The sequence below is a fragment of the Homalodisca vitripennis genome, chromosome 2 (assembly GCF_021130785.1).
Source record: "Homalodisca vitripennis isolate AUS2020 chromosome 2, UT_GWSS_2.1, whole genome shotgun sequence".
In the NCBI taxonomy this organism is placed as follows: Eukaryota; Metazoa; Arthropoda; class Insecta; order Hemiptera; family Cicadellidae; genus Homalodisca; species Homalodisca vitripennis.
Genome location: NC_060208.1, coordinates 132,782,431 through 132,799,310, shown reverse-complemented (window position 1 = coordinate 132,799,310; position 16,880 = coordinate 132,782,431). Strand labels below are relative to the sequence as shown.

Sequence of the window (16,880 nt, the reverse complement as noted above, 5' to 3'; positions counted from 1 at the left end):
ATAAAAACATTATAAATAACTCATGCTTGTTGGCATTAATATAGTCCACAATCGATTGGCTGAGATATCACATCACTCTATAGTCTGTACTTATTTGGTTTCACTTTCCTTTTCGGCCCAGTCTCATCTTCATGAGAAGTACTCAAACCCTCCTTCAAGATAACAGAGATAGAGAATGCAAGTTAGATATTGGGCAAGAGAATGCAGCATCCTTCTCCCAGTTCCCCTTCCCACTGGCTAGATCATTGCCAGTTCCAGTGGGATAGATGGTGTACTCGTACATAAGAGTTATTCACCGGTAGAAAACACTAAAACCCCAAAATAAAAACAAAATATTTCATTTATAATACTATAAAAGACCTTTCCTTATAAAGCACTATAACAGATAATTTTCAAAGACTTTTTGTGTTGGCTTAGCCACAGTAGCTTAAAAATAAAGACTAGTACGTTTGCGTAGTTCAAAATTTACCTAACAAATTTCAATTCTCTTTGCAAACAAAACTGTTTTTAACTATTAAATAAAAAAACACAATTGAGTTACTAAGTTGTTAAATTATGAGAGATTTCTAACTGTATTATATGTTGTTAAATCTTATTCAAGGTGTTATGTAGGTTAAGATCAGATTATGGTTATGGATCAATTTAGAATATTGCTCATATTGATGCATTATTTAACTCTATTTAACTCAATTATATATGAAGAACAACTGATAATACCTGTTGTGATCCAGTTAGGATATACAATGAACGTTTCTGGTATTTCCATATTACAAAACATTGTTTTTCAACGTGTTTGTGCTCCAATATATAGACTAACGATAGGAAGGTTTCAATCCGTTTGAGCCGATCCTATGCATTGAGCACTTGAGGATAAGTTTCCTATAGTCCTTTGGTTAGAGGTTCACAACTATCATGTCAAATTCTTCCGCTCAAGACCTTCCCCTAGCACAAAACGTACTTTGAGTACCTCAAATATTAAAATATAAATGATCAAAGGGTTACATCCTGAGACTGGTACAGATATTTTAGCAACAGTTATTAAAATTCGTTATATTTAAAAAATTTTTTAAATAGATCAGCTCATTATTATGTTTATAATTATCGTAGCTCCTGCACGCATATGTTTCCAAACTTATTAAATATACACAGCTTCCACAAGAAGTAAACCCTTCGCAGTTACTGCCTAGAGGCTAGCTAATATCTATTTATGAACTTTTGATCGCATAGAGTACATGACACGAATAGGCTGTCCACTTGTTCCTACCCTCTTCACCACCACAAAACAATGAACGGCCACCTGACCTTGCTATTGCTATGTGAACAAACAACCTTGTTTATATACTGGTGTCCTCTTTCACACTGGCATTCCACCTTGTATTGTCAGTGTGATAGTTCATGAGATGTCTAGGGTATACAGTATTGTGCTTTTGATGTTGGCGTGCGCCCCATATATTCTACCACTGAAACTACGTAAGTAAATAGAGAAAAATACACAGTTTTAGCCGAACGTAAGAAACATTTTGACCATATCAGGTGTACAATTACAATTCTGTTTGTTTTATGTCCGTAACATCGTATCTCTGGGAATTTCTATTCTTTCAGTCAGCTATATTTGTAAGTATTTAATAAAAATAGCTGTGATATTCGTAGTATATAATTTTGATGAAAATGTATGATTTTGTACATTGTCATAAGATTTAGTTAGATCTAGAGATTAATCGATTAAAGCTTTATTCCTACTATTATCTGTGTTAACTTAGTTGAGTAACAAAAAATGATAAGGGTCAAGTAAATCGAATTCTGTCGCTGTTCAAACAAGAAAACACCCATTTTATTTTAAAACCTAAGTCAAATAGAAAAATGAATTATGAAATTTTAATATTTTGCTAAAAGATTGCTTTAAATTTACACTGTTAAAAAATGCATCATTTTAATTTTATCCATTTTTAAATAACTTGAATTTGATTTATTACAACAGTTTCCAAAAAAAATTAAATGTAAGTTTATAGTTTTCAAAATATATTTATTTTGTATTTAAGTTTGAACATTATTATAATAAAAATAACTTTTACAGAGACAAATATGAATTTCTTACATATATATATTTATTCATTAATGTAAGCAAAGGCGGTAGAAACGATGACTACCAATGAACGCCTTATTTTGAAGAATCTATAATAACGACAATACAATAATATCAATATTTGAAAGCATGAGATAACGAGTCTGGTACAGAGGGGAGAGTTAGTCGTTGTAGTTATATATTCTAATGAGTATCACATATTTTAGCTTTGTTTGGAATTAGGGTGAATCCATTATCGGAGCTACAACGGGTCTTTAATATTTTATAAACGCCCTAAAAATTAAAACATATATTGCGTTTTTTATTGCTCCTAGAGGATTTAATGAGAATTTGTAGGCATTCAAAGTAGGAATTCCGGACAATTTTGTATTCACACTTAAGGACAAAAGTATGAAAATAAGACTATGATTTTTACATCTTCCATTTGAGCTATGACTAGGTTGTGACATTTAAAAAATAAAATGTAGTTGAAGAGGCTACAGTGGCTGGTAAAACATTCTACTTGAGGAAACTACAAAATACGTCACTCTCTACAAATATATTTAATATACTTCATGTATAAATATCATATACTTATGTTCAGTTGTTTTTAGGTGGGCCTTATTACAAGAAACTTCGAAATATTTTGTTTTAATACATACAAAGTTATCGTGAATTACTAGAAGATATTTTCTATTTTTCTTGTATTCAGAAATGGTATCTTGAGTTTTAACTAACATTTCTTTAAAAATAACAAAATCGAACATCGGTTACTTCTCCTTAAACGTTTGAGAGGAGCAATAAATTGCCAAAACCTCAATTATTCGTAAACAGATCAACATGGGTGTTGACCACTAAAAGAACCAGCGACCAGAGCAATCGCAAATAATTGTGAAACTCTACCGATAGTTGTAGCGATTAAAATGATCGCATATTCTTGTTCACACTTAGCGACACTAGTTGTGCCAGTTCTTACAGCTTTCCTGACCAGTATAGTTATGGACCGTGTGGCCAACGGCTCTCTAATTTACTTGCTGTAAGTGTAATGTACGTACCTCTAGAGATCAAGCGGTCTCTTCCGGACAACAACGCGAGCTGTGTCTCAGACATAAATCTCCACTCAGAAGAATTTCCAACATCAAAAATCTAAACAAGAAAGAATTTATTATGAATCGAGTTTTACCAACTTCCTAGTATACAACTTCCGGCATGACTTAGGCTATCGTTTATTAGTTCTTTGCCAACTTAAAGTTACGAGATTCCTGCAATATGTTAGTAGCAGAGCTTCCACTAATGTCTGTGTATTCTACTCATTGGCCAACGGAATTCTCAACCAAACAGTTTTCAAGAGACTTCTCTCTATTTCAAGCTGATTTTGGCTGCCTCAATTACTTCCAAACACTTTTGTGTTCATAGCCAACATTTCAAACAAACCAATCCAACAAACCGCTATTTAATTATAATAGTACCTCCTGAAACTCTTTCTTATCATATTTTTCTTTGTATACTAAACCACTTTTAACCACCATTTCTATTTGGATTCTAAACCCCCTCTTACTCCTAAGACCCCATTTTCAAAAACCGTTTGAAGAAATTAGCAAAGAAGTTACGCTCTTCCATAACTAATTCAGGCCTTCAAAATTGCTGTGTTGCTGATCCCGTCATGTTGACTAATAGTTTTCCACTGCCAAATAATATTGTTAATAAAACATTATGATATAATATGTGTATTATTGAAATCAGAATTCAAAATCTTCTTACTACGGAATAATAAACACTTGCAGCATTTGTATCAACTTTGACTATATAACCTTATGGCACATAAGTTCTTATAATCCAGGGTATCAAATTGGCACAGGCAGCACGATCATATTATGTAGCGATATATACATTTGCTACGTTGAATTTTGCTATGTTAATATGAACAACTAAAGAGGATTGCAATATTAGCACAGTAAGTATAAGTAAGTGCTTTTTAAAACTTTACTAATTTAATATTTATTTTCCTTCCAATTCAGTCGGTTTGATTTTTTTTCTTCAAAAAGTAGCATTTTGTCTCTGAAGTTAAATATATAATTTTAACGGAACTGGAAGCATGTTACTATTTCAAAACCTCACTTCTGTCTACTGAATGTTACAGCTGATTACATTAAACCTTGCAAGGCAGACGCCTCGTTGGACTCTTGTGCTCTGAAGCAGGGAGATGCCGTCATACGAAGGCTGATACACGGTGGGTATAAAAATTCTGTACTTTGTGTGTGTGTGTGTGTGTGTGTGTGTGTGTGTGTGTGTACCCTGCTAATTAGTTAATATCACAATGTGCATGCGACTGAAACAACACACTGTATGTTGATATTGCATGTTTGGTATCTCGCTGGACTCTTGTGCTCTGAAACAGAGATACCGTCATTGGAGGGCTGATACACGGTGAGTGCAGTGAAATTCTGTACTCTGCATGGGTGTGTGTGTGCCCTACTAATTAGTCAACACTACAATGTTTGCGCGCCTGAAACAACACCCTGTATGTTGATATTGCATGTTTGGAGCCTAGCTCAAATTGTCATCAAAGTGAGTAAATCGTCGGAGAACAAATTTACACTCGACGGGTTCGACTCTCTTGAATTTACAAAGTATACATAGACATAAAACATATTTCTCTTTTAGCAGAGTAATTTTTATTTTAAATATAATCAACCTATTACTTTATCTGTTTGGATATAGTACAGTTATATCACAGTTTTATTATTAGAACAAATTATTGTCTGCGTGTGTTACTACCCCCAACACTATCTTAGGAAATAGGTAGTCATGATAAGTGTTAACATTCAGTATGCGTTTTATTGTAATTGTTGTTGTATTGTACAGTAATTATTTATATTGTTGGTATTTGACGATAACCAGATATTTTGAGTACTTTTGCATTTTTTGGGATAGTCAACGAAGAATGTGAATTAGTCAAGTCATAAGTTTCAAACCACAGCAATCACGTGACAGAAAAACAGTGTTTCCGTGGGGATACTCTGATGTTTCTTTAAGCAAACTTTGAATCCTTGCACACATTCTTAGCTACTACCTTCTGTCATACTACACGTTTTCCCTTTTCCCATAAAGAGAATAAAAGCCTGCCCGTTTTCAAAAATATAACTATTTTGTAGGCAATCGTCACCTTATTTTGTTCTTCCAGTCATGATATAATATTTAAAATATTATTTATGCCAGGTTTTTCGATATATTTTATATTTGCCTTGGAAGTTCCTTGCTATTGAATTCGAATTTTGAAGAAACAAATTCATTATCGATGTCAAAACAAGTCAGATTAAAAAATTTTTCGATAAACTGGAGGGGTGAGATCAAGTGTTAGGCATACTCCTGGACATAAGTGTAACATTTGCCTGCGTATCTCATGAGACAATGATGCTCCAATCAATGGAATATGACGTTCGAGGTCTGTGTGCAGATAACAAATCAACTCTCAAGAAAAGTAAAACATTTTGTATTGTGTTCCTCAGGGATCTATCCTTGGACCTGTTCTGTTCCTTGTGTACCGTACGTTAAAAGACTAAACTCAATATTCCTGACAAGAAATATATTCTAAATCCTGATCTAGACTAGAACTAAAAATAAACAAACGCGCCTAAAGCATACATTTACATAAGTAAAGGAAACAAAAATGTCATAGTAGTGAAGTTTAGCCTATTAATATTTTGAAAATGTTTGATACCATGTGATTATATCACATTTTATAATAACAAGCTCAAGGAAGCCTAAAAACAGTATGAATATTAGGATATAGAGGCACTAACATTCAGTCTTTTTGAGCTGTTTTTAATTTTCCACACAAGTTTGTAATTTTAGCGAACCCTATGGACAGAGATATCTACTAACACGCGACTTGTTGACTGTTGCGGTAGCAGTGCTTGGGGCGGCGAGAGTTAAGTTCCTCAAGTGGTCTTGAGGTCAAGGTCGACACACAAACAGCTAGCGGTCATCTCACTTACCGTAAACTTCTACCCTGAGACGTTTATCGTCTTGTGACCGCTTTATTACAAAACTGTTGGAATTCTGAAGCAAACATGGGTCGAAATTAAAAACAAGTTGTAAAAACATTTCAAGACAGTGTTATCGATAATAACAGTGATAATTATTGGAATGGGTAGTATTTGTTTTTTTATTAAGTTCCTTTTTGAAGTATACATCTCTCTATAGCAAATAATCAAATTCAGGTTTTATTGATTTTATTACATGTCACGGTTTCAATAGTGAATATTTGTACTGGTTATAAAATACTAACAGTATATATTATATCTCTAAATATCCACGCTACCTATAAATAATTATCTTATTAATACATATAATACTAAATAAAAAATGTATAATTTATAAACATACTAGATTTTGTTAAATGTTTGAATTGTAATTAAAAACATATACTGATATCATTGTTTATAGACTTATATATTTATATACAAAATACTTATGTAAATTATTGTATTTCAGATCAAGTATATTAATCAACTCTTTTTATTTCTTTAAAATAGTGAGTAAATACATGTGCTAATATTGTACATTCTAAAAACTCTTTACGATTCTAGAGTTACCCCGGTCTTTACTTTCCCTATTTTGCTATCCTACATCATACAAATATATTTATTTATTTAAAAGTGTACATAAAATGAGAATCCTGAAACTGCATACATGTGATAAGCAGGAGCTTATATTCTATTCATATTCTCTTAAAATGCCGTTTTTATATTATACTTTATACATTCAAAGAGCAAAACTATAAAAATTTGTAAATGTGAGTTCATTCGAATCTACAATGGACATAATGGTTTGTGTCAAATAACACTTCAAAATTTGATATTATCTTCTACAAAACATTGTCACAGATCTTCCGCTCTTTTAATTTAACTCACATAAATCTTTATTAAATAGATTTATAATGTATGCGTTCCAGTATATTATTCTTAACTATGATCTTTTGCAAAATTGACACAAATATTGTCTGCAGGAGATCCCAGATACCGGATTCCCGACTTGGAACCACTGACAATCACTAAGCTCGTGGTGAACCAGGGAAACAATCAAGTGGGATTGAACATCACCCTCAGAAACTCCCGTATCCATGGCCTCAGTAAGGCGAAGTTCGTCTCTTCAAGGTAAGCGTTGCCACTTGACAATATAAGTACCGCATATAGGCTTTTACATTGTATGTTGTACATGCGGTTGACACTTCGGAGTCACTGGTGCACATACGCCGGCTGATAGCACCCATTGCAGTTGATAGTAAAGCTCTCTATGTACCATTCCGAGTGTCATCGCAAGGACATTACATGCTAACCATCGACCTGCCGACAGTTTCCAGCTAGAAGTGTTAGATTATTTAACGGAAAAGTAATTACACTGTTCTTCAATGACATAATAATGATAAATTATACTTCATAATAAAATGTCCGAGAAAAACTTTTAAAACGTGTTTGTATGAGCTATAGAAAGTCACTTAAATATTTTAGTCTCCTAAGAAAATTACATTTTTATGATTTGAACAAAGAAAATTAGGATTTGGGTTGTGTTCCATTGTATTATTTTCCCAATGTACAGATCTACAGTTTATTAAGGCATGTAAATACTTACTTACATATTTTAGTTGCTAATATATAAACATAAATAGTGTGGTGCAAAACTTTAGACATACAGAAAGACAGAATATAAAAAGTGTTTGTTTTACTGTATAAACGTGATAATCTGAAGCGACTACTACTTGGCTAACACTACGCTTCGATATATATAAACTACAATACAGACAGTGACAGATCTCTCGCCTTAAAAATTGGTTATTGTCTATAAAATAAACTTAAAATTATATACATATGTACATATATATATATATACTATATATATATATATAGATATATATATAGTATATATATATACTACTACTACTAGTACTATATATCTTGCCTTTTGACCCCACACAATACAATTATTTATTAATTATTATGTTAAACAGTATTAAAAGAGTTTTGTATTAGAATTCCTTAGTGTATTTTGTTGCTTTTTCAGAATGAACTTAAAAACGATGCACGCCGAGTGGGACTTCCTGGTGCCCAGACTGGAGCTTGTGGGCGGATACAGAGCGTCAGGGCAGATTCTGATCTTGCCTATATCAGGCAACGGGCTGGGCAACATTACTCTCCGTAAGTTACTCGCTGTTAAGTGCAAATGTACTCGATTTTGTAAACTAACTTCATGAAGGTGTACGTAAGTACTTATGGAGGATTCCATACATAACTCAAAAATGGATGACAATGCATGGTCACAGGTTACGGTGATACGTGTTCATTAATAGTACCATTTCTTTTTTTTTTTTTTTTTGTTAGAAGTATACTAATATTAGTAAACCTTAAACAAAATTGCTATAGCACAAATTAATTTTACATTGGCGTTATGAGTTACCAATTTGGCAACGAGACAGTCGCTGAATAATCAAATTTGTAAACAAACTGAGTATACAATCATATGATATTATATCATGTGATATGATGTTATACTTGTGATGAAGTTTACTGTTGGATTGGTCGATAATACGATTGATATTTTCTGTTGGATCCTACGATACTCCATTATATCGGTTTATTATTTTTGTTTAATGTTTTAAATTTACACATTTATGTGAATATATTAACTTATACACACTCTTCTTATGTCTTTGTTTACCAAGTTTGGTAGAAGATTTTAATATTGGAACATTAAAAAAATTCCAAATTTCAATTAAACACAGTAATAAGTTTCTTTGTCAACGCTCCTTTGTGTGGTTATAACTCTGATGTATACTTTTTATGTGAACATTAGTGACAAAATTTTAACTTGAGCATACAATGAAGTTCACAAAAATTAAAAAATGCTTGTTATTAGATTATTTTCGTAATTATTAAGTAAATAGACGGTAACACAATGACGTATAGAAAGTGTTATATTCTGTTGTTCCATAGAAAGTATTACATGTATTTAAGAATTATATTTTGAATTAATATATATATTTCCTAATTATTGTATATGTTTAAAGGAGTTATACCGGGTGAGTTTTTTAAAGTGATCCAATAGCTAACTTTTTAATTACACGACTTAGCACCACACTTTAAATTTGGAACTTGCTCAATTTTAAGTTTCACTCAGGAATACACTTTCAAATTTTTTGAAGATGGCCGCCATTTTCCAATATGGTGGCCAACTTTAAAATCTGTTATATAACACCCTGTATTTTATGTTGTTTTTAGATTATACTTAAAAAATAAGACATTTTTGCTCTTGACAATTTTTTCAATATCTCTAATGGTTCAGGAACTACGTGGACTGGAAGTTTTCATCATCAGTGGCATGAAATCTTAAAAGCACGTTTAATCCATGTTAGTTTTATATGTTGTTAATGTTTTCTTATGTGTGTCGTTTGTATGTGTTTTGATATTAGACATATTTTACGCTGAGCATTAATCGTTTTGCTTTGATATTCATTTAACTTTTTGACTAAATGTTTAGTAAAAAAAGATTTGAGATAAAAAAAAGATTTCAGAAGCAGCGATGTAGATAGATCGCAGCTAAACAAACACATTTAAAGAATACATATTTTATTGTACACATTTAAAAGTTGTATAAAAAAATATTATTGTAATAGCATTACCAAAACAAAGGACCAGTTCTAATAGCTTAGTAACTTTACAAGTTCAAAGCAAATGTTCGAAGTGCCGCTCTTCTGTCTCAATTCACTTTCTTTGTCCTTTGGATTTTTTCTGTGGGGAGCCATAAAGTATAAGATGTACCGCACGCCCCCTACAACTCCCGAAGACATGCGTGAAAGGATACGCAACGAGTGCAAGCTCAACTGGCGAAGACGTTTTAATCAGGGTACAAAGAGTGCATGTGCAACGACTCAGAGACGACTCATAAAATACAGGGTGTTCCATAACAGATTTTAAAGTTGGATACCATATTGGAAAATGGCGGCCATCTTCAAAAAATTTGAAAGTGTATTCCTGAATGAAACTAAAAATTGAGCAAGTTCCAAATTTAAAGTGTGGTGCTAAGTCGTGTAATTAAAAAGTTAGCTATTGGATCACTTTAAAAAACTCACCTGGTGTACTGATTCATTAATTTATTATAGAAAATCATTAAAAGTGAAAAGTATTTCGGAGATGAGTTTTAGTTTTAAACATAAGAAAATGTGTTAACTGCATATATATATATAGCGTCTAGTACATGCACGATTTGTAATGCATATCTCATAAATTGTTTAATTTGTTTATTATTATTCTTGACTATGTATCTTATTAGAATCAAACATAGAGCTACGAGTCGGAATTAAATATACACTGATATGTATGTTAGACTCCAAATTATACTTGTAGGAAATTACTTTACACTAACCTTAACTATAGTTCGATCAACGTCTTACTGACTTACTTGTACATTTTCAGTCAACATGAATATCACATACAAGTTTGACTACAAAATTGAGAAAATTAAAGGACAAGATCACCTGAAGATTACTTCCACTAAGCTGGACTTCGACACCTCGAGGATGTTTGTTCATCTGGAGAACCTCTTCAATGGTGACAGGCTTCTAGGTAAGAGTGTGGCTACAATAACAATATTGTACTTTTCAAACGATCAGTTCATCTTTTTATATATAATTATCCGAAATAATTTATCTCTACGATTACATTTTGAAATTTTTCAAAACACTTTAATTTGCTTTTCATGCACAAAATACTTATAACTGTCTAGAACACCCGTTTTGATAGTTCTTTAACAAATTCTAAAATTTGTGAAGCGTAGGGTAGAGTTCGGCACCTCAGATTCCTTAACTGACAACAATCCTTTTCCAATTTCTATCAATTATGTGAGAATTGCCTGAAATTATGAAAAAGATTTGGTGAGTGGCTGCTCATTTTATTTGTCATGTGAAAGAACCGAAAACATGCCAAAACCTTTGATAAATTGTGTTTTAATTAAGGAGCAAAATAAAATATAGTTATTTTTAGTTTTATGAAGTTAAGAAGTAAGGTTATACTACCCAATACATTACCAGTGCTTACTTTTTAATCCAACCCTCGAAATTTAATATATTAGAAATTAATCAGAATCGATCATTCACTCTACTTATCCTTAAATTTACCAAGTGAAACATATAATTGGTTTTATTTTGTAACTTTTTATTTGATTTAAAAGTCTTATAACATTATTTTAAATATATTCAACACTATAAACTTTGACATTCATAAATCCTTCATATCTCATTTATCATACATACGATACAAATAAATTATAAATGATGCAGACCGATTTTGAAGATTTTACTGTTAGTTATTTTTTTATGTGAAATGATTTCTTTTTTATCACATTCTTAATTTTAACATTATTTAAAATATAATAATCATTATTTAAACCTAAATCTATTTCCCTCTCTTACAATTTTTAACATTGTTCAAACACAATGTATAATACCTTTTCAATACTTATCGAATTTGACTTCAATCAATATATTGATGAGTGAGTATTAAGAAAAACAACACTGTTGATAAATACTATTTATGTTGCCTGCCACCTCAACTTCTCCATTTGACTGGGCTAGTGAATACATTTAAATTTTGGGCACTGTCCCAAAATTTGTTCTGTTCCTCTTAAAACTAGTACTTAGACGCCAAAAGTCCAATTTTCATTAATCTACAAGAGCCACAGAGTCGGCATTTCCCTTTTTAAATAACTTTTGATAGAATATCTGTGGTGGAGAGTATATATTTTGGTGAGACGCAACCTTTACTACTTCATCAGAACTACACGATACAATACCACAATAATTTAAATTCTTCTTTAGTACTTATTTTCGTTTGTTTACACTCATAGATTTTCTACTATTTTTATTCTAAACATTTCATGAAAATTATTAGTGTTAAACCAAATTTAACTTTTTCTACTAATTAATGTTCTAATTTATCGAAATTCTAAACATATTTCCGTTTTATAAAGTTCATTAATTTATAAAAACCCCAAAATTAGCCACCACGAACAACCACCCCCTCTGTGATTGCTGTTCTACCTCCCAGCTGAAACATGATTATTGAACCATTATTTTCTTTCTATATTTATAACCTAACTTAAAATTTGAAATCTCAATTCCCATATTTGTATATTGTACCAGTACCGCCAAAATTATAATTTTTACTCCTATATTTTTAAAAAGTTTATCATAATTAGCTTTCAAAAATAAAATTTAACAAAAATATTCATTAACAATTGTATAGAAAACAAAACCAAACTATCTATTTATTTAGCTTAAGAATTCTAGTAACTAATATATAGTAGCTAAATTGTACAATAACAAATTAAAATAATTTTATGTAACATTCCAAAAATCTAAACTACCTGAGGTACAACATTGGACTATTCTATTTTATGAAAATATTATGCAACAAATTATGCACATATACTCATACCGTCATGAGCATTAATTTAAAAAGCAATTATTCATATTTTTACGTGAAAAGTCTTCAAATCATCACTAACAACAATATAAAATATTTATCAATAATTATGGTTTTTCAGAAATTTATAATATGGTTGTAAATGTATGGGGATATTTATTTCCCATACATTTAATACAAAATCTATATTTTGTTCTTTTTTGGTTGTAGTTTTTAAATACTTGGGTTAAAAATATGTTTATAAGCAAACAAAGAATTCCTCTTGAGACTTGATAAAAATGCATACAATAATATCCAGACCCTTATGAGAGTTTAAAAAAACGTGTTCTTTGTTGTACATACGTCAAAGTTGGACAAGAAGTTTTTAACAATCGTATGGAACGAAGACTGTTAAAGAGGATATTTAACAAAAAAATACAGTGACACGATATAGCATCAGGATTTTTTCAAGGGTTGAATTATTTTTGAGGCCCTTACTTAGCATATAATAAATCCATATTAAATGTATGAATCGAAGAAATAATGCCACAATAAAGCTCTCTCAGGCAAAAGTTTCAACGGTGTCTGGAATGAGAACCAAGGTTACACAGGTTAGCAATCGAGACTGCGCAAAGTAATTCCGTCAAAGCCTTTCTGGAAGATTGTTGAACCGGTTAGCTCTTCCTGATCTTTCACCTTGTCGCGCTATGGAGATCTCTTGTGTGCTTACAGATTTCTTCATGTCCCCAGCGTGTAATAATAGAATATAGCAATGTTTTCTCGTTAGTTAATGTGCTGGCATAGCAAACACTTTTAGTGGTTATTTCAAAATTATAAATGTGATTATATTTAAACTAGGCAAAGTTTTTATAAGCCGTTAAATGTGATCTATGAATGTATGGCACACTCTAGCATGCGGTTTATTGTTAGCAAGGCTTATGTTTCTAGAGCGTTGTATGCTTAGGTTTCAGGGCTGTTTTGGACACTTGAATTTTCGAGGGTTCTTCTGAACGAGTGTCACTCACTGGCCAGTGGAAGGACTGGAGCAGATAAAAAATAAAACAAATTCCGTTTAAGATTACAAATCTAGTTTTAGGTAAATCCAAAGATTATTGTATTACGTTTACTTTTTATGACATATAAAATACGTTATTATAACAATGTATTTGATGGTTATATTGTAAGAACTAAAACCCAAAATAAAACTAAAAGGTTCCATACAATCTTAAACTTATATTACTTTCATAGATACGTGGGCAATATATTTTGGATCGGATCCAATTTTTGGAATCTATGTGGCCCCGATTCGTTATGTTAATACTTTAACAACAATACGCCTACCTACAGTTACGGCATTACGAAATTGATTGATATTTTTTCTTCATGAACCAACCAGGACAAAACGTGTAAAATTATTACTGGAAATTCTTCTTAAGCCCCACCAACCGAAATTTTCATTCTTCATAACTTCTTCATCCAGAATCACCAAGTTAATAGTTATTTAATGTTACTTCTCAGTTTTTCTCGGCCTGGATTTTTCCTTTCTTTACATAACTCTGCCCTTCCTTCCTATTCCAATTATGTATTTTACAATACCAACTTTTGAATCTCGCTATTTTCGTATTTGAGCATTTTTTAAAAATAATTTTTAGTTCAGTATTAAAGTACGATCCTAAAATAGTCCACTTTTTCCAATAGCGGGTCCTTCTTTTGATTTACAGCATGCGCTCTCAACAATATTATGTATGCTACAAAGTAACCTCATGCTGCATTCTGAGATAAAATATCCAGTTATCCCCAACATTAGGTCTTGTGTATCTCTCCTAGAGGTAAACATTTTTTTCTGTTCTGACAGGCGAAGCTCTTCACCGGTTTCTGGACGAGAACTGGCGGGAAGTAGTAAAGGAGTTGGGTCCTGCGGTCGGTGACGCAATCGGCTCCGTCTTCAAGCTCATCTTCACCAACATCGCCAGTGTCGTGCCCTATAAGGATCTCTTCAGCAACTGATTACTCACCACTCGGATATCTCATGACTGCGGTCGTTGACGCAATCGGCTCCGTCTTCAAGCTCATCTTCACCAACATTGACTGTGTCTCGTTTTACAAGGATCTCTTCAGCAACTAATTACTCATCACTCGGATATCTCATGACTGCGGTCGGTTACGCAATCGTCTCCGTCTTCAAGCTCATCTTCACCAACATCGCCAGTGTCGTGCCCTACAAGGATCTCTTCAGCAACTGATTACTCACCACTCGGATATCTCATGACTGCGGTCGGTGACGCAATCGGCTCCGTCTTCAAGCTCATGTTCACCAACATCGTCAGTGTCGTGCCCTAGAAGGATCTCTTCAGCAACTGATTACTCACTACTCGGATATCTCATGGCTGTGATTTCCCTAATTTTAAGTGTAACTAATATCATATAAAAAGTCTACTAATTTTGTGGATAATAAAATGTTTATTACTATGCATTGTTTTTCATTAAAGTGTGCCCATGTCCAAAACAGGATGAATTGAAGCCTACTACTGTAATGTCATGCTAATAAGTCAGAGACTCGGTTTACACATCAAACAAGTTTAAATATACATCAAGTTCAAATCACCCTCAAAGCTCTTAAACTTAACCAGCATTTATTCTTTAATATTTACTCTTAAAAATTAAGACTTCAAAGGTAGCTGAATTACAATCATCTAATCACAGTGCTGAGTGTTAAACATCTAAACTTAATACAATATACTCTACATTATCGGAGGGTGATTTATTTGCTGAGAACTATCAGTAGCATCAACAATATATTACGTAAATTATACACTAAAGTAAGTTTTCAAAATCTTAAAAATACCTTGAAATAATTATACAATTTAATAATAACAAGTCTTCTTAATACTAACATATTAAACTGTAAATACATAACAGGGGAATCATCTATCATAATTTCTTCAAGCAATTATCAATACAGAATAAAGGAGACATAAACAATGAAGCCGAAGAGTTAAGAATGAATCCGTGCAGTACCGAGTAGACTCATCATTATTATCAATAATAAGCTGCCTTGAATATCCAAGTAAACACATAAGGCAAAACGGTATTTTTTTTTTTTTTTTGCAAAATGGTGAAATCCGATTCAATTAATGATAAACTTTTAGTGATGGATCCCTTGCATCGTAATACAAAATACCAGGACTATTCTACTTATTTTGGAATATAATTTACCTTTCTACAAAAAATATAATAAAACACATTTTACCAAATATGATTGCATCTATTTATACAATACATATCAATAAATCTAAATTATTTTGGAAAGTAATCATAACTTACTATAATATATTTACTACATAAGTTTAAGGGGATTCGGTATGCCCTATCCTTCCCATGTTAATTTGGCCAATTTTATGTACCTTTTTCTCAAAAACCTTTAAAGCTATCATCATCAAACTTTAGGACACTACTATTTAGACCTTTGATAACATTTAGAGCGAAAGACATTATAAAAATCTAGTTTAAATTTTTATTAAAAAAAATTATAATTATTATTAATTATTTTACAAAAAATTAATAAATTTTTTTATTTACAACAAATTAAATAAAAACTTCTTTTTTTAACTTTGTTCCGCTCTAAATGTTACCAAAGGTCTAAATAGTAATGTCCTAAAGTTTGATGATGATAGCTTTAAAGGTTTCTGAGAAAAAGGTACATAAAATTGGCCAAATTAACATGGGAAGGATAGGGCATACCGAACCCCCTTTTTGCAACATTTTATACTGACATTTTTACGTACTAAAACATAGTAAACTGTTAGTATTTCTTCCTAACAACCTTTATTCATCCTATGTAAATATAAAAATTTAATCTTAGAAAATATATATGGTACTAGTACTATAATGTTTCTACTAAACCTTTTTTATCATTAAAAAAATCACAATACTGAAAAAATTGTAAGAATTATTTATTCTTTTTCAAACCTTCAAAGTAAAGCTAAGGAAACATTGATAACAAGCCCAACTTTAAACTATAATTCGTAAAGACAATTACGGATTGCCCCAACTTTATGCTAAGAGCTTACAAGTTTTTGCACATGACAAGGTTTTTTTACAAACAAACAAGACATTCCTCAGGACTGTTTTGAATGAGTTGACAACTACTAAAACATGTTAAATCAGATCTGTCCACCCGTGTTCCGTTTTAATCCGTAAAAGAGTATTTGGAGGTAATCAGTAAAAATGTTTCCCAACCCCTAACGACCCTGATAACCCCTTTGTGGTGTAATTTCCACTGATTAACATTTGTTCATTTTGTAGCAGGCCTGCCATGCCGTCAACACGTGGGAACGTTGACAGAGTTAATTATCAGACGA

The 16,880-nt window shown here is 31.8% G+C and overlaps 1 protein-coding gene across 1 annotated transcript; it reads left to right on the top strand.

The window, feature by feature from the left end:
* The first annotated feature begins 1,392 nt into the window (after positions 1-1,392).
* LOC124356337 (protein takeout-like) lies at positions 1,393-14,988 on the top strand. Its single transcript, XM_046807522.1, has 6 exons — positions 1,393-1,470; positions 4,203-4,292; positions 7,074-7,221; positions 8,126-8,259; positions 10,534-10,683; positions 14,375-14,988. Exons 1-6 carry the CDS (start codon positions 1,401-1,403, stop codon positions 14,524-14,526), a joined length of 744 nt encoding a protein of 247 aa, XP_046663478.1. The 5' UTR covers positions 1,393-1,400; the 3' UTR covers positions 14,527-14,988.
* The last annotated feature ends 1,892 nt before the right edge of the window (positions 14,989-16,880 follow it).

Coding starts and splice junctions, on each gene's coding strand:
- LOC124356337 (XM_046807522.1), top strand. CDS start 1,401: ATGTCTAGGGTATACAGTATTGTGCTTTTGATGTTGGCGTGCGCCCCA. Junction 1,471..4,202: donor TATTCTACCACTGAAACTAC/GTAAGTAAATAG, acceptor TGAATGTTACAG/CTGATTACATTAAACCTTGC. Junction 7,222..8,125: donor GCGAAGTTCGTCTCTTCAAG/GTAAGCGTTGCC, acceptor TTGCTTTTTCAG/AATGAACTTAAAAACGATGC.